The sequence below is a fragment of the Pelodiscus sinensis genome, chromosome 8 (genome assembly GCF_052426305.1).
Source record: "Pelodiscus sinensis isolate ZL-2025 chromosome 8, ASM5242630v1, whole genome shotgun sequence".
Lineage (NCBI taxonomy): Eukaryota > Metazoa > Chordata > Testudines > Trionychidae > Pelodiscus > Pelodiscus sinensis.
In genome coordinates, this window is record NC_143059.1 from 75,026,759 (window position 1) to 75,048,869 (window position 22,111).

At 60.9% G+C, this 22,111-nt stretch overlaps 1 protein-coding gene across 3 annotated transcripts in view; it reads left to right on the top strand.

The window, feature by feature from the left end:
- Window positions 1-449: 449 nt before the first annotated feature.
- The window catches only part of ABCC2 (ATP binding cassette subfamily C member 2), a 99,573-nt gene continuing 77,911 nt past the window's right edge, over window positions 450-22,111 (top strand). For all 3 annotated transcript variants that reach the window (XM_089780324.1, XM_089780325.1, XM_089780326.1), the window contains exons 1-6: window positions 450-591; window positions 15,883-16,056; window positions 18,232-18,378; window positions 19,613-19,747; window positions 20,145-20,267; window positions 20,588-20,643. In XM_089780324.1, coding sequence (XP_089636450.1) covers window positions 550-591; window positions 15,883-16,056; window positions 18,232-18,378; window positions 19,613-19,747; window positions 20,145-20,267; window positions 20,588-20,643 — 677 coding nt within the window. In that variant the 5' untranslated portion in view covers window positions 450-549. The remainder of the gene's footprint in view (window positions 592-15,882; window positions 16,057-18,231; window positions 18,379-19,612; window positions 19,748-20,144; window positions 20,268-20,587; window positions 20,644-22,111) is intronic.

The window sequence follows — 22,111 nt, forward strand, 5'->3', positions numbered from 1 at the left end:
TGAATGGCAGTGTTGAGATTTGGGCTATGGCTGCACCCCACAGTCTGGTGCCCTCCCACCCCACAGAGTCCTGGAGCCTGGGCTCCAGCCCAGCACCTACAGGCAATCAATAGAGGCTTGCGCAGATGCACAATTTTATATCCACATTTGCGTCTGTATCTGCAGAAATGAGCCACGGCTTTGCAGCGGATATAGCGGGTTTGCAGGGCTCTAGCAATGAAACCCCCATGAGACAGAGCCAGCTGGCTGCTCCCCAGCTGCAGGTTTTCAGTTGCAATATGGACGTACCCTGATCTGAATTAGCTGATGGCTGGGGCTCTGTGGGGTTCCCAACTGGGGTCTGCCGGCCTGGGGACTCTGGGTAAAAGCTTGATTTGGGGCATGGTGCAAGAGTGAGTTAACAATTAACTGCCTTGTCATCAGGGATCTGATCTCACGCTCCTCCTCGGGCTGTTTGGGGACTTTTACCCTGCTTGGCCGTTCAGGGCTAATAATACAGCCGTGCAGCCAGCAAAGAGGAGGGAGCTGTGGGCTCTGAAAGCCTAGGCCATGCCAGCGCTGCTGGAGGAGTTCTGTGGCTCCATCTTTTGGGTGAGCGGCTGCATGTTCCCCTCGGGTAGGGGCGCACAGATTCAGGGGGCGAGCAGAAAACACCAGGCCAAAGGTCCAGGTTGGGGCTCTGGTTTTCCAAGGGCATGAGGCCAGGGCCGAGGGGCTCCGTGGGGCTCCGGCCCGTGTGCTGGGCACTGCACTCCCAGAACAGTCCAACCATCTGAGCTCACGGCAGCTGTGAGAAGAGCAGCCAGGGGCCTGGCCTTGCACCTGCACCCAGAGCCAAGGGGCACGGCATGCTGCCCTCTGGAGAAGGGTGACCAGCCCCAGGGCCCGTTCTGCACTGTGTGGGGAGGCAGCTGCTTTACCTCAGTGTTGTCTGGAGTCAGGGACTCTGCTAGCACCTGGGGAGGATGCTCTGGAGTATAGCATGGGGTGAGGCTTGGGGGTGGGGTTAGGGTGCACAGGGGGTGAGTGTCCTGGGGGATACGGGGTGAGGGTGTGTGCAGGGGGTGAGTGCCCTGAGGGATATGGGGTGAGGGTGTGTGCAGGGGGTGAGTGTCCTGGGGGATATGGGGTGAGGGTGTGTGCAGGGGGTGAGTGCCCTGGGGGATATGGGGTGAGGGTGTGTGCAGGGGGTGAGTGCCCTGGGGGATATGGGGTGAGGGTGTGTGCAGGGGGTGAGTGCCCTGAGGGATATGGGGTGAGGGTGTGTGCAGGGGGTGAGTGCCCTGGGGGATACGGGGTGAGGTTGTGTGCAGGGGGAGAAGACCCTGGGGGATATGGGGTGAGGGTGTGTGCAGGGGGTGAGTGCCCTGGGGGATACGGGGTGAGGGTGTGTGCAGGGGGTGAGTGTCCTGGGGGATGCGGGGTGAGGGTGTGTGCAGGGGGGTGAGTGCCCTGGGGGATACGGGGTGAATGTGTGTGCAGGGGGGTGAGTGCCCTGGGGGATACGGGGTGAGGGTTTGTGCAGGGGGAGAAGGCCCTGGGGGATATGGGGTGAAGGTGTGTGCAGGAGGTGAGTGCCCTGGGGGATATGGGGTGAGGTTGTGTGCAGGGGGGTGAGTGCCCTGGGGGATATGGGGTGAAGGTGTGTGCAGGGGGTGAGTGCCCTGGGGGATATGGGGTGAGGGTGTGTGCAGGGGGGTGAGTGCCCTGAGGGATATGGGGTGAGGGTGTGTGCAGGGGGGTGAGTGCCCTGGGGAATATGGGGTGAAGGTGTGTGCAGGGGGTGAGTGCCCTGGGGGATATGGGGTGAGGTTGTGTGCAGGGGGTGAGTGCCCTGGGGGATATGGGGTGAATGTGTGTGCAGGGGGGTGAGTGCCCTGGGGAATATGGGGTGAAGGTGTGTGCAGGGGGTGAGTGTCCTGGGGGATATGGGGTGAGGTTGTGTGCAGGGGGTGAGTGCCCTGGGGGATATGGGGTGAGGTTGTGTGCAGGGGGTGAGTGCCCTGGGGGATATGGAGTGAGGGTGTGTGCAGGGGGTGAGTGCCCTGGGGGATATGGGGTGAGGGTGTGTGCAGGGGGGTGAGTGCCCTGGGGGATATGGGGTGAGGGTGTGTGCAGGGGGTGAGTGCCCTGGGGGATAAGGGGTGAGGGTGTGTGCAGGGGGTGAGTGCCCTGGGGGATAAGGGGTGAGGGTGTGTGCAGGGGGAGCAGGCCCTGGGGGATATGGGGTGAGGGTGTGTGCAGGGGGTGAGTGTCCTGGGGGATACGGGGTGAGGGTGTGTGCAGGGGGTGAGTGCCCTGGGGGATATGGGGTGAGGGTGTGTGCAGGGGGTGAGTGCCCTGAGGGATATGGGGTGAGGGTGTGTGCAGGGGGTGAGTGCCCTGGGGGATACGGGGTGAGGTTGTGTGCAGGGGGAGAAGACCCTGGGGGATATGGGGTGAGGGTGTGTGCAGGGGGTGAGTGCCCTGGGGGATACGGGGTGAGGGTGTGTGCAGGGGGTGAGTGTCCTGGGGGATGCGGGGTGAGGGTGTGTGCAGGGGGGTGAGTGCCCTGGGGGATACGGGGTGAATGTGTGTGCAGGGGGGTGAGTGCCCTGGGGGATACGGGGTGAGGGTTTGTGCAGGGGGAGAAGGCCCTGGGGGATATGGGGTGAAGGTGTGTGCAGGAGGTGAGTGCCCTGGGGGATATGGGGTGAGGTTGTGTGCAGGGGGGTGAGTGCCCTGGGGGATATGGGGTGAAGGTGTGTGCAGGGGGTGAGTGCCCTGGGGGATATGGGGTGAGGGTGTGTGCAGGGGGGTGAGTGCCCTGAGGGATATGGGGTGAGGGTGTGTGCAGGGGGGTGAGTGCCCTGGGGAATATGGGGTGAAGGTGTGTGCAGGGGGTGAGTGCCCTGGGGGATATGGGGTGAGGTTGTGTGCAGGGGGTGAGTGCCCTGGGGGATATGGGGTGAATGTGTGTGCAGGGGGGTGAGTGCCCTGGGGAATATGGGGTGAAGGTGTGTGCAGGGGGTGAGTGTCCTGGGGGATATGGGGTGAGGTTGTGTGCAGGGGGTGAGTGCCCTGGGGGATATGGGGTGAGGTTGTGTGCAGGGGGTGAGTGCCCTGGGGGATATGGAGTGAGGGTGTGTGCAGGGGGTGAGTGCCCTGGGGGATATGGGGTGAGGGTGTGTGCAGGGGGGTGAGTGCCCTGGGGGATACGGGGTGAGGGTGTGTGCAGGGGGTGAGTGCCCTGGGGGATAAGGGGTGAGGGTGTGTGCAGGGGGTGAGTGCCCTGGGGGATAAGGGGTGAGGGTGTGTGCAGGGGGAGCAGGCCCTGGGGGATATGGGGTGAGGGTGTGTGCAGGGGGGTGAGTGCCCTGGGGGATATGGGGTGAGGGTGTGTGCAGGGGGTGAGTGCCCTGGGGGATATGGGGTGAGGGTGTGTGCAGGGGGTGAGTGCCCTGGGGGATAAGGGGTGAGGGTGTGTGCAGGGGGAGCAGGCCCTGGGGGATATGGGGTGAGGGTGTGTGCAGGGGGGTGAGTGCCCTGGGGGATATGGGGTGAGGGTGTGTGCAGGGGGTGAGTGCCCTGAGGGATATGGGGTGAGGGTGTGTGCAGGGGGTGAGTGCCCTGGGGGATACGGGGTGAGGGTGTGTGCAGGGGGTGAGTGCCCTGGGGGATAAGGGGTGAGGGTGTGTGCAGGGGGTGAGTGCCCTGAGGGATATGGGGTGAGGGTGTGTGCAGGGGGTGAGTGCCCTGGGGGATAAGGGGTGAGGGTGTGTGCAGGGGGTGTGTCCTGGGGGATATGGGGTGAGGGTGTGTGCAGGGGGTGTGTCCTGGGGGATATGGGGTGAGGGTGTGTGCAGGGGGTGAGTGCCCTGGGGGATATGGGGTGAGGGTGTGTGCAGGGGGTGAGTGCCCTGGGGGATAAGGGGTGAGGGTGTGTGCAGGGGGTGAGTGCCCTGGGGGATAAGGGGTGAGGGTGTGTGCAGGGGGTGAGTGCCCTGAGGGATATGGGGTGAGGGTGTGTGCAGGGGGTGAGTGCCCTGGGGGATAAGGGGTGAGGGTGTGTGCAGGGGGTGTGTCCTGGGGGATATGGGGTGAGGGTGTGTGCAGGGGGTGAGTGCCCTGGGGGATATGGGGTGAGGGTGTGTGCAGGGGGAGCAGGCCCTGGGGGATATGGGGTGAGGGTTTGTGCAGGGGGAGCAGGCCCTGGGGGATATGGGGTGAGGGTGTGTGCAGGGGGGTGAGTGCCCTGGGGGATATGGGGTGAGGGTGTGTGCAGGGGGAGCAGGCCCTGGGGGATATGGGGTGAGGGTTTGTGCAGGGGGAGCAGGCCCTGGGGGATATGGGGTGAGGGTGTGTGCAGGGGGGTGAGTGCCCTGGGGGATACGGGGTGAGGGTGTGTGCAGGGGGTGAGTGCCCTGGGGGATAAGGGGTGAGGGTGTGTGCAGGGGGTGAGTGCCCTGGGGGATAAGGGGTGAGGGTGTGTGCAGGGGGAGCAGGCCCTGGGGGATATGGGGTGAGGGTGTGTGCAGGGGGGTGAGTGCCCTGGGGGATATGGGGTGAGGGTGTGTGCAGGGGGTGAGTGCCCTGGGGGATATGGGGTGAGGGTGTGTGCAGGGGGTGAGTGCCCTGGGGGATAAGGGGTGAGGGTGTGTGCAGGGGGAGCAGGCCCTGGGGGATATGGGGTGAGGGTGTGTGCAGGGGAGTGAGTGCCCTGGGGGATATGGGGTGAGGGTGTGTGCAGGGGGAGCAGGCCCTGGGGGATATGGGGTGAGGGTGTGTGCAGGGGGTGTGTCCTGGGGGATATGGGGTGAAGGTGTGTGCAGGGGGAGCAGGCCCTGGGGGATATGGGGTGAGGGTGTGTGCAGGGGGTGTGTCCTGGGGGATATGGGGTGAGGGTGTGTGCAGGGGGTGAGTGCCCTGGGGGATATGGGGTGAGGGTGTGTGCAGGGGGTGAGTGCCCTGGGGGATATGGGGTGAGGGTGTGTGCAGGGGGTGAGTGCCCTGGGGGATATGGGGTGAGGGTGTGTGCAGGGGGAGCAGGCCCTGGGGGATATGGGGTGAGGGTGTGTGCAGGGGGTGTGTCCTGGGGATATGGGGTGAGGGGCTGTGCTCTGGGAGGTTAAGGGTCAGGTATGTGTTTAAGGGAAGGAGTGTTCTGATGGGCTAAGAGTCAGGTGTGTGTTTAGGGGCATAGATGGAGTTTGGGGGGCAAAGGTGGGTGTTGCCTCCCCAAACTGAAAGCCACGGGAGTGGGTAGCCTGAAATTTTGTCAGCAAAATCTGCCTTTTGGCACCAAAACAGCGAGAGCATTTACACTATAATGCCACTTTTGTTGGGGAAAAACACCCAGTATCAGTGACAAAAAATTTCCTCCCCTACAAGAGATTTTTGTCTTTTCCCGTCCCTTTATTGTCAGCAAAGAGCCAGTGTGGACTCTGTTGTTTGTTTTGTTGAGAGAATTGGCTTCCACCAGTGTCCCACAATGCCCGCCCTAATGACTCTGCTCAGTGTTTTGTGATCTCTGCTGCCCTGCAGGCCTGCGCCTCTCCCCTTCCAGAGCTCTGGGAAGTATCTGACAGCGGAGTGAGCTTCTCCGTTTCAGGAGAAAACAAAGAGCAAATCGCAGGAGTGCTCTTGTTCTGCCCTGCTAGGAAGCAAGAGGCAGGCAGGCTGCTGCTGCAGAAGGAGGGCTGGAGAGACAGCTGCGCTGCTTTGACTTTCCTCAGCACAGAACTACTCATTATGCTGCTCCCTGCAGTTCAAGAGGCAATGGGCAGGGATCAGCTCTTCCCACAACACAGTGTAACCACCACCAGGCGGACTCACACCTGGGAGTTCTGGAGCTTAGTGTAGGAGCCTCTACTGCAGTGGTCACCAACCAGTCGACCGGGATCTGCTGGTAGATCTTGGAGCCTTTGGCAGGTGATCCTGACTGGTTTGGCCAAGAGGCTATCGAGTGCGAGCACTTCAGCTGCGCCTCCCCCCACTGCTGCGCATCGCCTGCCCTTTGCCTTGGAACTGCCCCTTCCCCTGGGGAGCCTCCTGCTTTCTGTGCAGGGCAGGGAAGGGAGAGGAGGATGCTGATGTCAAGGTGCCCCCTCCCACTCTGTATCCTTTCTCCACAGAGCAGAGAGGGGGGCACAACAGGACTTGGGATGGAGAAAATTTGCTGCTTGCTTTTGAGAGTGGTGCAGGGCCTGGGCAGGGGTGAGCCTGCCTTAGCCCCACTGCACCCCCACCCAGGAGCTACCTGAGATAGGCAGGGCCCTGCTGGAGCCCCCAGCTTGAACTCTTACCCTAGGCATGTCCCAGAGCCTGCACCTAGAACCCCCTCCTACATCCCAACTGCTTGCCCCAAGAGCAGCTCAGAGCCCCTCTCGCACTCCAGAGCCCTTCATCCAAGACCAGAGCCTGCACCCCAACCCTCTGCCCCAGCCTGATGAAAGTGAGGAAGGATGGGCAAGAGAGGGAGGGGCTTCGGAGAAGGGACAGGAGGGAGGCGGGACAAGGGTATTTATATTTGAGGTAGATCTTGGACTGCACTTAAATTCAAAAAGTGATCTTGTGCTTAAAATGGTTGGAGACCCCTGCTCTACTGTTTGAGCTAAAAGCCAGCTGCTTGTCAGCTCAGGCTGCCGAGGTCTGTTATCATAGAATCATAGAACCCTAGGGCTGGAAGAGACCTCATAAGGTCATTGAGTCCAGCCCCCTGCCCAAAGCAGGACCAACCCAACTAAAGTATCCCAGCCAGGGCTTTGTCAAGTTAGGTGTCAAGGCTAATTCCCCACTCTGGCATGATGAATGCAGACGTGGGGGCCCACAAAAGCAACCCCAAGACCTGATCTCTCCAGGCTTTGGTACAAAAACTCCCCCCCAAATCCTAATACCCGGATTTGGGGGAATCCGCTGCCACCATCAAGTACTTTTGAACCCACAAACAGGGGTGGACACTTGAACCGAACCCCAGGGCACCCCAAGCTCTTTTCTCCAAAGAGCTTGAAAGGAAAAGAGAAAATACAAGTTGCAGTCTGTGGTACCTGTCTCCTCGTTAGAGGCCTGTAGATCCCACAGACAGATTGTCCAGGACACAGAAATGAACCAATACCAGATTAATTAAAAAAAGAAAGAACTTTTATTATTAAAACAATACTACTGTTGCAAGCGTAATGACTAGATGGAAAAAGTCACCAATTAATATACTCATGGGGGACCCCCATGTGCTCAGGACTTAGGTACAAAAGAGAGGAAACCCCATTTCTAACAGCACAGACATCAGATCCAAATTCCCAAACCAAAAAACAATAAAACCTGAGGGATTTCTCTAGACCCGTGGTCACCAACCGGTCGCTCGCGAGCTACTGGTCGATCTCGAGGCCTTGACCAGTCGCTCGTGAGGCGTCCTGTAAGCCCCACCCCCATTTCCCTCCCGCCCCACTACTTACCTCCAGAGAAGACGGAGGTAGTGTCGGCTTCCGGCGCGCTGGGATTTGGCCCTGGGGCTTCCCGGCGCGGGGAGGGGGTTGGCGCGGGACAAGTGCCCGCGGGGCTTCCCGGCACGGGTAGGGGGGTCGGCTCCCTGGGCAGGCGTGCGCGAAGCTTTCCTGCACGGGAAGGCGGCGGGGGGTTGGCCCTGGGGCAGGTGAGCGTGCGCAGGGCTTCCCTGCGTGGAAGGGGGAGTTGGCCCTGGGGCAGGCACGCACGGGGCTTCCCTGCGTGGGGTGGTTTGGTCCCGGGGCAGGCGCGTGCGCGCATGGCTTTCCCTCCGCAGGTGGGGGGGGGTTGGTCCCCTGGGCAGGCGCGCGCGCGCGAGGCTTTCCTGCGCGGGGGGGTTTGGCCCTGGGGCAGGCGCACGTGCGCAGGGCTTCCCTGCGCGGGTGGGGGGGTCGGCCCCCTGGGAAGGCACGCGCTGGTTTCCGGGGGGGGGAATGCTGGGAGGAGGGAGATGCAGGGGACTCTCTGCCTCCACTGGCATCCCACTCCCCTGTCCCCACTCCCTGAATTCTGTCCCCATTCGCGTCCCCACTCCCCGAACTCTGTCCCCACTGGCACTCTGTCCCCTGCTGCAGACTCCTGTCCTCTGCCCTCCCAGCACCCTGTTCCCTCTCCCCTGCCCCCAGCCACAGTTCTCTGTCCCCACAAAATGTATAATTATAAATGCTTCATTTTAGATTTAACTAGCATGAATAAAAAACAGACCATTTATTTCATAACTATAAACACGTGATTTTAATTGTATGTATCTCATAATTTAAAAATAAACTGTTTATCAGAGTGTGTAAGTGAGGGCTGGGGATAGCAAGTGATGGACAGGAGGAGAATAGAGAGGGTGGTGCTTCAAGGAAGGGGAGGGGCTTCAAGGAAGGGGCGGGGTGGTAGATCTTTGCCTGTTCTGAGATTTGAAAAGTGATCTTGGGTGTAAAAAGGTTGGAGACCACTGATCTAGACTTTACCCTACTTACACATTATGAAGAGTCTTTTTCTTGGAGAGAGTCATGTCTTCTGTCTCCCCCAGTATCTAGAGAGCAAACTGGCTCAGAAACAAAGGAGGAAAAAGTGAAAAATTCCTTTGTCTCAGTTTGAAATTCCTACCTGCATTTCTATTGGCTGAATGCTACCTGGCTAGGTACAGGGGATAGAGTTAACCCTTTAGTCTCCAGGCTGCTGGCTATCCCTCATGGTCATGACACCAGGACTTAAAAACCTCTAGGGATGGAGATTCCACCCCCTCCCTAAGGAACCCATTCCAGTGCTTCCCCACCCTCCTAGTGAAATAGTTTTTCCTAATATCCAACCTAGACCTTCCCCATTGTAACTAGAGTCCATTGCTCCTTGTTCTGCCATCCGTCACTGCTGAGAACAGCCTCTCTCCGTCCTCTTTGGAACCTCCCTTCAGGGAGCTGAAGGCTGCTCTCAAATCCCCCCTCACTCTTCTCTTCTGTAGACTAAATAAGCCCAAGTCCCTCAGCCTCTCCTCATAAGTCATGTGCTTCAGCCCCCTAATTATTTTGGTCGTCCTCCATTGGACCCTCTCCAATGCGTCCACATCCTTTCTATAGTGGGGGGCCCAGAACTGGACACAATACTCCAGATGTGGCCTCACCAGAGCCAAATAAAGGGGAATAATCACTTCTCTAGATCTGCTGGCAATGCTCCTCTTAATGCAACCTAATATGCCATTAGCCTGCTTGGCTGCAAGGGCCCCTGTTGACTCATATCCAGCTTCTCATCCACTGTAACCCCCAGGTCCTTTTCTGCTGAACTGCTACTTAGCCAGTCGGTCCCCAGCCTGTACCAATGCTTGGGATTCTTCCGTCCCAAGTACAGGACTCTGCACTTGTCCTTGTTGAACCTCATCAGATTTCTTGTGGCCCAATCCTCTAATCTGTCCAGGTCACTTTGGACCCTATCTCCGTATCTACTTCTCCCCCTAGCTTAGTGTCATCCACAAACTTGCTGAGGGTGCAATCCATCCCCTCGGCCAGGTCATTAATAAAGATGTTGAACAAAACTGGCCCTAGAACTGATCCTTGGGGCACTGCGCTAGAAACCGACCGCGATCCTGACATTGAGCCGTTGATCACCACCCGTTGGGCCCGACAATTTAGCCAGCTTTCTGTCCACCTTACAGGCCATTTCTCCAATCCATACTTCTTCGGGTAGTGTCCGCATGGGTGCTCGACTGTGGGTCGGGTCCCATCCCGGCGCCGCAGATCGGAGATCTTCTAGCTGTTGTTTGCCAGACCGCGCATGCGCGGTGGCCATCTTCCGGCTTTTCGCACCGTTTCCAGTTGCGCGGTCCTGCTCGCCAGTTCCTACCAACCGTCTTTGGGCGCAGACGGAGTAACAGCTCCCCTTCCTGTTCTTTCTTTTACCTGAAAGGAGTAACTCATTTTAGTGGAAATAGTTCTTAGTTTAGTTAGTTGATTATATATATATACATATAGATATACTTTAAACAAAAACAAATTAAATATTTTTCTTATAGTTACTTAGTTAGTCTTCTACAATGCCTGGTTCCCCACGTTTTAAGAAGTGCGCGCTTTGGAAGGACTCCATGCCTGCTTCAGACGGGCATTCGGCGTGCATACAATGTCTCGGGGAGGGGCACATCCCACAGTAATGCCCTCACTGTTCCAAGCTAACGGCCAGAGCTCGCAGAGAGCGTGAGATATGTCTCTTTGACAAAGCCCTCACCCCACAGTCAGACCCTCTGGCAGAGGCATCTCATCATGTCCTGACTAAGGCTGCTTACAAGAAGAAGCCTTCCTCTCCATCTCGCTCTCTTCCATCAAGAGTGAGTACGGCTGACAAACTGGGCACCTCAGCCTCAGGCTTAGTGGTGACCCTCAGGGCAGAGAAGGACAAGCATGCCTGAAGTGCATCAGCACCAAGTTCATTGGAACGCACACCACATCGGGCTAAGTCAGGGTATGTCTACACTACCACCCTAGTTCGAACTAGGGTGGTAATGTAGGCAACCGGAGTTGCAAATGAAGCCCGGGATTTGAATTTCCCGGGCTTCATTTGCATCTTGCCGGGCGCCGCCATTTTTAAATGTCCGCTAGTGCAGACTCCGTGCTGCGTGGCTACACGCGGCACGGACTAGGTAGTTGGGAATAGGAAGCCTAGTCCAAACTACCTAGTCCGTGCCGCGCGGCTACATGCGGCTTCACGCGGCTACACGCGGCACAGACTAGGTAGTTGGGAATAGGAAGCCTAGTCCAAACTACCTAGTCCGTGCCGCGCGGCTACATGCGGCTTCACGCAGCTACACGCGGCACGGACTAGGTAGTTGGGAATAGGAAGCCTAGTCCAAACTACCTAGTCCGTGCCGCGCGGCTACATGCGGCTTCACGCGGCTACACGCGGCACGGACTAGGTAGTTGGGAATAGGAAGCCTAGTCCAAACTACCTAGTCCGTGCCGCGCGGCTACATGCGGCTTCACGCGGCTACATGCGGCACGGACTAGGTAGTTTGGACTAGGCTTCCTATTCCGAACTACCTAGTCCGTGCCGCGTGTAGCCACGCAGCACGGAGTCCGCACTAGCGGACATTTAAAAATGGCGGCGCCCGGCAAGATGCAAATGAAGCCCGGGAAATTCAAATCCCGGGCTTCATTTGCAACTCCGGTTGCCTACATTACCACCCTAGTTCGAACTAGGGGGGTAGTGTAGACATACCCCCAGTTACTCCAGCGGCGCAGCCTCTGGCACTGGAGTCTTTGGCACTGAGACCCTCGACGTCGGGGGTCTTCTTCGGCACCAAGGATCAGGGCACCGCCCTCACCCCCAGCACGGAGAGCCATGGCACCTACAGAGCTCTCGGCACCGAGAACCACAGCACCTATTTCATCTCTGGTGTCCATTACTCCTGCTTCCACCAGTACCAGGTGGCACCGGCACAACCTGATGGGACGGCACCGTCAAGGAGGTCGACCCACTCTGCATCGCCCATCCACGTGTCGAGCAGAGTGAGGGAGAGGGCACAGTGGCTTCCTACCCCGTCTCCCAGTCCAGGTCCGGAGACATTTTCACTGGAACCACCTTCTCCACTGCCTTGCTCTCCTAGGATGACTTGCTACCAGTCTCCTGCAATGCACCATACTCGGCATGCTTCACCTTCATGCTATTACTACCACCGGTGCTATTCTCCATCGCCCTCTAATTCCAGACGACACTCCAGATCCCCGAGGTCTCCATCACATCACAGGTCCTCATATTATGGGCACCGTTACGCACGTCATTACATTTATTCTCCATATCATGACAACCACTGGTACAGGCGATATGATTCCAGGGATCAGTCGCTATGATCGCCGTCTCACTCGGCAGCTGTGGCACCACCCAAGCGTGTGTCCATTTCCCCACAGCCTGACAGACCCCCCACACCTTCAAGCAATCAATCCATGCCTCTTGAATGCGTGCCAGTGGATGCAGGCTACCCACCCGATACAGAGCATCAGTTTCCGACGGAGGTAGCATCATCGTCCCCTGATGGCGCTGTATTCCAGGGGGTACCTCTCTCACGGATGACATCAAAGACTTTCAAGAACTTTTTAAAAGGGTCACTGAGACTCAAAATGTCAGGCTAAGAGAAGTGCAACAGAAACAGCATCACTTGTTGAGGAATCTTCACCCCTCCCAGTCTTTGAAGATAGCTCTTCCACTAGATGATGCTATTTTAGAAATAGCCGATTCCATTTGGCAAACGCCGGCCTCTGCCCCACCCACAAACAAAAAGGCGGATAAGAAATATTTCATCCCGGCTACTGGCATGGACTTCTTGTTCAACCACCCTGGTCCTAATTCCCTCATTCTGGATGCAGTTCAGCAAAGGTCAAAGGCACCCCAGTATAAGAACACTGCAGGGGATAAGGATGTTAAACAGCTGGACCTGATTGGCAGGAAAGTCTACTCTTCCACCACTTTGTCACTCTGCATGGCTAACTATTCCGCCTTGTTAGCTAATCATACCTTCGACAATTACACCAAACTGGTCCCTCTCTTAGAACACCTCCTGGAGTCTAAGCGCCAGATACTCAAGAGTGTTATACAAGAGGGCTTCACATCTTCACGATCAGTGCTCTACATCACGCTAGATGCAGCAGACACGGCAGCCCACACCACGGCGACATCTATCGTTATGCGACGAGCATCCTGACTTCACATGGCAGCGACCCCCAAAGAACTCCAGACCAAGGTTGAAGATCTGCCATTTAATAGACAGAACCTGTTCGCCGATAGGACAGACCAAGTTTTGTATTCTGGAAAGGACACACGTACTACCTTAAGAACAATGGGGATGTACGTTACACGCCTTATTAGAGGCAGAGACCATTCCCCTACACACCACACCAGAGGAGATAGTACGATGCTCAAAGAGGCTGTCAGTGTCCCCAGAGGCGTTGCCCTCAGCAGCCCAGACCAACGCAACAGCAGTCGAACAAACAGCAAGTTTGACGCGAGCATCGAGGGACTGCAAACCATTCCGTTGATACCCTCTTTCACCGTCACCAAGGCGTTGTTCCACCACCACTTAAGGCCCTTCCGACATCGTTGGGCTGCCATCACGTCAGATCGATGGTCATACAGCTGATAACATCTGGTTATGTGATTCCATTTCTCTCGCTCCCTCCCACCCCCCCTCCTCTCCCTCTTCAGGGACACTTCTCACTAATCTCTTCTTGTCCAAAGGTATCCCACCTCCTTGTGCTAGAGGCTATAGAGAGGGTTCCAGAGCCTTTCCACGGCAGGAGGTTTTACTCCCATTATTTTCTAACGGAGAAGAAATCAGGCGGGTGGAGGCCTATACTCGACCTTTGGCAATTGAATCACTACCTATGCGACAGTGCTTCAGGATGGTGACTTTGGCAAAGATCATTCCAGCACTGGAACAACACGACTGGTTCGCATCCCTCGATTTGCAGGATGCCTACTTCCATATCGCCATACATCCAGCACACCGGCGATTTCTTTGTTTCGTACTAGGGGACAATCATTATCAGTACGAGGTCCTGCCATTCGGACTGTCATCAGCTCCGAGAGTTTTCTCGAAGACTCTTGCAGTAGCGGCGGCTTATCTTTGTCGCCTAGGAGTGATCTACACAGGTCCGTATTAGTTCTTGTCATAGTCAAACGTTCTCTTTGCTGGTGGATGACATCACGGCAGGCATGCCCTTTCACAAACCGCAACCCACGATACAACTTACAACGGATGCCTCGTTGATCGGATGGGAGGCGCACACTCAAGACAGTCAGGTTCAAGGTCGATGGTCCCCAGAGGAGTCTCTTCTCCACATAAACCTATTAGAATTACGAGCTGTCTCGAATGCATGCAGACATTTCCTTCCCTGCCTCCGCAACCGGGTTGCCATGGTTCTGACAGACAATATTACCACCGTTTACTATATAAACAGACAGAGAGGAGCTCGTTCCCACTCCCTGTGCATGGAGGCCGTCTACCTTTGGAACTTCTGCAATCTTCACAGAGTGACTCTTATAGCTGCTTACCTACCAGGGAAGGCCAACACCACGGCCGACGCGCTCAGCAGGCAATTCAGTCAACAGCACGAGTGGGAGATACACCCACACGTACTACGCGCTATATTCGACAAGTGGGGTCACCCGTTAGTCGACCTCTTTGCCACTCAGTACAACACGAGCGCTCACTATTGCTCCAGAGCGGGCATAGGTTGAGTCTCCCTAGGGGATGCTTTCCTTTACAACTGGAGCGGGAAGTTGCCGTTAGCATTCCCTCCCATTCCACTAATATCCAGGGTCCTAGAGAAGATACTTGCGGACAATGCAACAGTGATTTTAATAGCACCATTCTGGCCCTGCCAGATATGGTTCCCTTACCTCTTTCGGATGTCTCCTCATCATCCCTTCCATCTTCCGAATCGTCCAGACATTCTCACGCAGGACCATGGCTGCACTCTCCATCAGCAACCATATCGCCTCGCTCTCACGGCCTGGCTCCTATCTGGTTCAAGCAAACGGAGATAACTTGTTCTCATGAGGTGAAAAATGTTCTTCGACACAGCAGAAAACCCTCAACACGAGCTACTTCCCTTCATAAATGGTGCAGATTCCAATAATGGTGCATCACCAATAGCTTACCACCTACCACACCCTCATTGCAGTCCGCACTGGACTATATTCTACATCTCAAACAAACAGGACTCGCTATCTCCTCGCTCAAAGCCCACCTGGCGGTGACCGCGGCTTTTCATCAGCCCGTAGAAGGGTTCACCCCCTTTTCTCACCCAACTACAAAGAGGTTTCTAAAAGGAATTACTAATCTCTTTCCTGAGTACAAGCGACCTCCGGACTCTTGGAACTTAGAGCTCGTCTTAGACACGCTAATGCGTCCACCATTTGAACCATTAGCTACATGTGAATTTAATACGCTCGGGCTGTGTCTACATTGGCACCCTCTTCCGGAAAAGGGATGCTAATGAGACCAGTCGGAATTGCAAATGCCATGGGGGACTTAAATATCCCCCGCGGCATTTGCATGAACATGGCTGCCGCTTTTTTCTGGCTCGGGGCTTTGCCGGAGAAAAGCGCCAGTCTAGACGGGATCTTTCAGAAAATAAAGCCTTTTCCGGAAGATCCCTGTGGGTATGTCTACACTACCACCCTAGTTCGAACTAGGGTGGTAATGTAGTCAACCGGAGTTTCAAATGAAGCCCGGGATTTGAATTTCCCAGGCTTCATTTGCATCTTGCCGGGCGCTGCCATTTTTAAATGTCCGCTAGTTCGGACTCCATGCCCCGCGGCTACACGCGGCACAAACTAGGTAGTTCGGATTAGGCTTCCTATTCCGAACTACCGTTACTCCTCTGTTTGCTGCTCCTGTGCTGCTCCTGGGCCCCCAACCTGCAAAAGGTTCGTGGTGTAGGAATTAGACCCCGAGCTCCTTGGAAAATATTTCCAAGGTCTTTTCTGCAAAAGCACTAGCGCCTTCAGGTGCCCAAGTAACCCTGGGAATCAGGTTAACATGTCACTTCTCTCCCAAACGTGAAATGGTGCCTGTGGGCAGGCATGGAATTGGTGTGCACCCCGCCCCGTACAGCCCCATTTGTCTGACCCCCCCAATCTGGAAGTCAAAGCATGTCTATGTTTAGGGGAGGGGCACTGAATGGCTGGGGGTTGGGTCTATGTTTGGGGGAGTAGGGGTCCAGTGCAGGGTTCCCGTCCGTGAGCGGAGCGAGTGCGCCTCGGGGTGCTGGTCGGTGTCTGTTTGCGAGACCCGGCTGTGCGTCGGGGGAGAGGTGCTTGCACACATGGCGCCAGGGAGCAGACGGGCAGAGGCTCGCTCGGGGCTGGGGGATCTGCGGGGGTGCTGGTGAGTTTGTGGTGTGACAAATGACTCTTCCCTGTGCTGCCCAGAATGCTTCCCTGCTGGACACGCCCCAGCCCGACCTGCCGCCCTGCTTTGAGCAGACCGTGCTGGTCTGGATCCCTCTGGGCTTCCTCTGGCTCTTGGCCCCTTGGCAGCTGCTTCCCCTGTGTAAACCCAGAACCAAGAAATCATCTCTCACCAAGATCTACCTCACCAAGCAGGTACCACGCGCTACGGCCCCACAGCCAGGGGGCAATGAGGTCCGAGGGGGGGAGTGCCCTGGGCTGGGGGCACCATGGGGCACAGGGGGGCTGGGCTGAGGATACCGTGGGGCGCAGGGGGGCTGGGCTGAGGATACAATGGGGCGCAGGGGAGCTGGGCTGAGGATACCGTGGGGCGCAGGGGGGCTGGGCTGAGGATACAATGGGGCGCAGGGGAGCTGGGCTGAGGATACAGTGGGGCACAGGGGAGCTGGGCTGAGGATACCGTGGGGCACAAGGGGGCTGGGCTGAGGATACCGTGGGGCACAGGGGGGCTGGGCTGAGGATACCGTGGGGCGCAGGGGGGCTGGGCTGAGGATACAATGGGGCGCAGGGGAGCTGGGCTGAGGATACCGTGGGGCACAAGGGGGCTGGGCTGAGGATATCGTGGGGCGCAGGGGGGCTGGGCTGAGGATATCGTGGGGCGCAGGGGAGCTGGGCTGAGGATACCGTGGGGCACAAGGGGGCTGGGCTGAGGATACCGTGGGGCGCAGGGGGGCTGGGCTGAGGATACCGTGGGGCGCAGGGGGGCTGGGCTGAGGATACCGTGGGGCACAAGGGGGCTGGGCTGAGGATATCGTGGGGCGCAGGGGGGCTGGGCTGAGGATACCGTGGGGCGCAGGGGGGCTGGGCTGAGGATATCGTGGGGCGCAGGGGGGCTGGGCTGAGGATACCGTGGGGCACAAGGGGGCTGGGCTGAGGATATCGTGGGGCGCAGGGGGGCTGGGCTGAGGATACCGTGGGGCGCAGGGGGGCTGGGCTGAGGATACAATGGGGCGCAGGGGAGCTGGGCTGAGGATACCGTGGGGCACAAGGGGGCTGGGCTGAGGATACCGTGGGGCGCAGGGGGGCTGGGCTGAGGATATCGTGGGGCGCAGGGGGGCTGGGCTGAGGATATCGTGGGGCGCAGGGGGGCTGGGCTGAGGATACCGTGGGGCACAGGGGGGCTGGGCTGAGGATACCGTGGGGTGCAGTGGGTGCCGCTCCCCCGGGGGGGTGTGGGGAGACCCAGGGCAGTAGGGGGGGCCTGGCGGCGCGGTGCCGCTCCCCCGGGGGGTGTGGGGAGCCCCAGGGCAGTAGGGGGGGCCTGGCGGCGCGGTGCCGCTCCCCCGGGGGGTGTGGGGAGCCCCAGGGCAGTGGGGGGGGGGGCCTGGCGGCGCGGTGTCGCCCCCCGGGGGGTGTGGGGAGCCCCAGGGCAGTGGGGGGGGCCTGGTGGTGCGGTGCCGCTCCCCCGGGGGGTGTGGGGAGCCCCAGGGCAGTAGGGGGGGCCTGGCGGCACGGTGCCGCTCCCCCAGGGGGTGTGGGGAGCCCCAGGGCAGTAGGGGGGGCATGGCGGCGCGGTGCCGCTCCCCCGGGGGGTGTGGGGAGCCCCAGGGCAGTGGGGGGGGCCTGGCGGCGCGGTGCCGCTCCCCCGGGGGGGGTGGGGAGCCCCAGGGCAGTGGGGGGGGGCCTGGCAGCGCGGTGCCGCTCCCCCGGGGGGTGTGGGGAGCCCCAGGGCAGTGGGGGGGGCCTGGCGGCGCGGTGCCGCTCCCCCGGGGGGGGTGTGGGGAGTCCCAGGGCTGTGGGGGGGGGCCTGGCGGCGCGGTGCCGCTCCCCCGGGGGGGGGTGGGGAGCCCCAGGGCAGTGGGGGGGGCCTGGCAGCGCGGTGCCGCTCCCCCGGGGGGGGGTGTGGGGAGCCCCAGGGCAGTAGGGGGGGGGGCCTGGCGGCGCGGTGCCGCTCCCCCGGGGGGGTGTGGGGAGCCCCAGGGCTGTAGGGGGGGGGGCCTGGCGGCGCGGTGCCGCTCCCCCGGGGGGGGTGGGGAGCCCCAGGGCAGTAGGGGGGGGCCTGGCGGCGCGGTGCCGCTCCCCCGGGGGGGGTGGGGAGCCCCAGGGCAGTGGGGGGGGCCTGGCAGCGCGGTGCCGCTCCCCCGGGGGGGGGGGGTGTGGGGAACCCCAGGGCAGTAGGGGGGGGGGGCCTGGCGGCGCGGTGCCGCTCCCCCGGGGGGGGGGGTGGGGAGCCCCAGGGCAGTAGGGGGGGGGGGCCTGGCGGCGCGGTGCCGCTCCCCCGGGAGTGTGGGGAGCCCCAGGGCTGTTCCCTCGTAAGCCAACAGGCAGGGAGCAGGCCCACGTCTCTCCTGACGGCCGCTGTCCCCGCAGGCGCTGACGGCACTGCTCTTGCTGACAGCCATGGCTGAACTGGCCTTCACGCTGGCCGAGGACTTTGGCCAGCCCCCCCACCCGGCTCCGGCCAGCAGGAACCCCGCGGTGCAGTACAGCAACCCCGCCCTGTACACGGCAAGCTGGGTAAGAGCCTCCATGCGGGGGCAGTGGAAAGGGCGGGTCAGGCTGAGTCGCAGGGAACTCCCGAGCAGGCGGGGCTGCAGGGCAGGGCCAGGGGCCGGGGGCAGTGGAAAGGGAGGGTCAGGCTGAGTCGCAGGGAACTCCCGAGCAGGCGGGGCTGCAGGGCAGGGCCAGGGGCCGGGGGCAGTGGAAAGGGCGGGTCAGGCTGAGTCGCAGGGAACTCCCGAGCAGGCGGGGCTGCAGGGCAGGGCCAGGGGCCGGGGGCAGTGGAAAGGGCGGGTCAGGCTGAGTCGCAGGGAACTCCCGAGCAGGCGGGGCTGCAGGGCAGGGCCAGGGGCCGGGGGCAGTGGAAAGGGAGGGTCAGGCTGAGTCGCAGGGAACTCCCGAGCAGGCGGGGCTGCAGGGCAGGGCCAGGGGCCGGGGGCAGTGGAAAGGGAGGGTCAGGCTGAGTCGCAGGGAACTCCCGAGCAGGCGGGGCTGCAGGGCAGGGCCAGGGGCCGGGGGCAGTGGAAAGGGAGGGTCAGGCTGAGTCGCAGGGAACTCCCGAGCAGGCGGGGCTGCAGGGCAGGGCCAGGGGCCGGGGGCAGTGGAAAGGGAGGGTCAGGCTGAGTCGCAGGGAACTCCCGAGCAGGCGGGGCTGCAGGGCAGGGCCAGGGGCCGGGGGCAGTGGAAAGGGAGGGTCAGGCTGAGTCGCAGGGAACTCCCGAGCAGGCGGGGCTGCAGGGCAGGGCCAGGGGCCGGGGGCAGTGGAAAGGGAGGGTCAGGCTGAGTCGCAGGGAACTCCCGAGCAGGCGGGGCTGCAGGGCAAGGCCAGGGGCCGGGGGCAGTGGAAAGGGAGGGTCAGGCTGAGTCGCAGGGAACTCCCGAGCAGGCGGGGCTGCAGGGCAGGGCCAGGGGCCGGGGGCAGTGGAAAGGGAGGGTCAGGCTGAGTCGCAGGGAACTCCCGAGCAGGCGGGGCTGCAGGGCAGGGCCAGGGGCCGGGGGCAGTGACAGTTACCGCAGACACGGACGTGCACTGCCAGGCCGGCCCCTCGTCCTGCAGGAGGCTGCTGAATGAAGGGGTCAGGCTCCCTGCACACTCAGGCAGGGGTCACGGATCGGGGGAGCCAGATTCTGCATCTCGGGCTTCCTGAGGCCCATGTGTAATCTCCAGTCATGGGCCCCTGGGGGCCCACCCAGGGGACACTGTCCTGGGTTTCTGTCACCCCGGCGCTGACCCACTTCGCTCTCTCCCCAGTTCCTGGTTCTGCTGCTGCATGACACTCAGCGCTTCCACCGGCGCAGGGACTCTGGGCCGCTCGTCCTCTTCTGGATCCTCTCCCTGCTCTGCTCCGTGTTCCCGCTCCAGACGCTCATCCGGAAGGCACTGCCGGTCAGGAGTGGTGGGACCTGGGAGCCAAGGCCCCTGCGAAATCCCTCACCCCCCGAGCACGGCCCAGGGACTTCTCCTCCCTTGTGGGCTCTTAACAAGCATCAGCTTTTGAGGCCCTGCAGCCCCGCCTAAGTACGCACCCATGGGAAATACGGGGGAGAGGGAAGGAGAAATCGCTCTCCACCACTCTTCTCTGGGGGTCTGTCTGCTCTACCCGCTGGTTCGAACTAGGGGGTAATGTAGTCATCCGCAGCTGCACGTGAATTTCCGGTTAGCCCTGGGGCTGGAGGCGCTGCTGTGGGAAGGCCCATTGCCGCTCACTTCCCTGCCCCAGGGTGGGCTGTGTTGGTACCATGCCTGCAGATGCCTCAGTCCCTGAGGACTTTCCTTTCCCCAGGGCCCAGTTCCTGACCTGCCCCGGTTCAGCCTCTTCCTCATCTCCTATGGGCTCCAGCTCCTCCTCTTGCTCACCTCGGCGTTCTCGGACGTGGCCCCGGAAGCGGAGGGCGTGGCCAAGAAGGTGAGCCTGTGCGGCGGGCGCTGGGCCGTGGGGTGAGCGTGGCCGGCAGAGCCTGGGGGCAGCTTGGGCTCCCGGGTGAGATCCCGTCTCGCGTCCTGGGGTCCGGGAGGCCTCGGTGTGGGCGGAGGAGTCCCCACTCGCAGCCTTTCAGCCGGTGCAGGTCGCAAGAGGGGCCGGCCCAGCCCCATGGACTCTGTGGGACTGGCCGTGGCTCCCCCTCAGCCCAGCGCGGGCCCCCAGGGTTCCCCTTGGAAGGGGGAGGCTGAGTTGGCGCTTGCACAGGTCTGGCTGTGGCGAACAGACTCCTCTCTGTCTCCTAGAACCCAGAGGTCACGGCCTCCTTCCTGAGCACTCTCACCTTCGGCTGGTACAGCAGGTAGGTGGGGCAGGGCCGGGCGGGGCGGGGCAGGGCAGGGCAGGGCGGGGCGCGGCGGGGCAGGGCGAGGCAGGGAGCAGCTGCTCAGATGCTGTTTTCTGACTCTGCTGAGCTGGGTTCACGTCTGCCCCGTCAGCCCAGCGGGGACGATACGGGGGCAGAGGAGGGGCTCTTGGCTTACGGGGGCAGAGGAGCGGCTCTTGGCTTGCGGGGGCAGAGGAACGGCTCTTGGCTTACGGGGGCAGAGGAGCGGCTCTTGGCTTACGGGAGCAGAGGAGCGGCTCTTGGCTTGCGGGGGCAGAGGAGGGGCTCTTGGCTTACGGGGGCAGAGGAGCGGCTCTTGGCTTGCGGGGGCAGAGGAGCGGCTCTTGGCTTACGGGGGCAGAGGAGGGGCTCTTGGCTTGCGGGGGCAGAGGAGGGGCTCTTGGCTTATGGGGGCAGAGGAGCGGCTCTTGGCTTGCGGGGGCAGAGGAGCGGCTCTTGGCTTACGGGGGCAGAGGAGTGGCTCTTGGCTTATGGGGGCAGAGGAGCGGCTCTTGGCTTACGGGGGCAGAGGAGCCGCTCTTGGCTTACGGGGGCAGAGGAGGGGCTCTTGGCTTGCGGGGGCAGAGGAGCGGCTCTTGGCTTACGGGGGCAGAGGAGCGGCTCTTGGCTTGCGGGGGCAGAGGAGGGGCTCTTGGCTTACGGGAGCAGAGGAACGGCTCTTGGCTTGCGGGGGCAGAGGAGGGGCTCTTGGCTTACGGGGGCAGAGGAGCGGCTCTTGGCTTGCGGGGGCAGAGGAACGGCTCTTGGCTTGCGGGGGCAGAGGAGGGGCTCTTGGCTTACGGGGGCAGAGGAGCGGCTCTTGGCTTGCGGGGGCAGAGGAACGGCTCTTGGCTTGCGGGGGCAGAGGAGCGGCTCTTGGCTTGCGGGGCCAGAGGAGGGGCTCTTGGCTTACGGGGGCAGAGGAGCGGCTCTTGGCTTACGGGGCCAGAGGAGGGGCTCTTGGCTTACGGGGGCAGAGGAGGGGCTCTTGGCTTACGGGGGCAGAGGAGCGGCTCTTGGCTTACGGGGGCAGAGGAGCGGCTCTTGGCTTGCGGGGGCAGAGGAGCGGCTCTTGGCTTACGGGGGCAGAGGAGCGGCTCTTGGTTTACGGGGGCAGAGGAGCGGCTCTTGGCTTACGGGGGCAGAGGAGGGGCTCTTGGTTTACGGGGGCAGAGGAGCGGCTCTTGGCTTATGGGGGCAGAGGAGCGGCTCTTGGCTTGCGGGGGCAGAGGAGCGGCTCTTGGCTTGCGGGGGCAGAGGAGGGGCTCTTGGCTTGCGGGGGCAGAGGAGCGGCTCTTGGCTTGCGGGGGCAGAGGAGCGGCTCTTGGCTTACGGGGGCAGAGGAGCGGCTCTTGGCTTACGGGGGCAGAGGAGCGGCTCTTGGCTTGCGGGGGCAGAGGAGCGGCTCTTGGCTTACGGGGGCAGAGGAGCGGCTCTTGGCTTG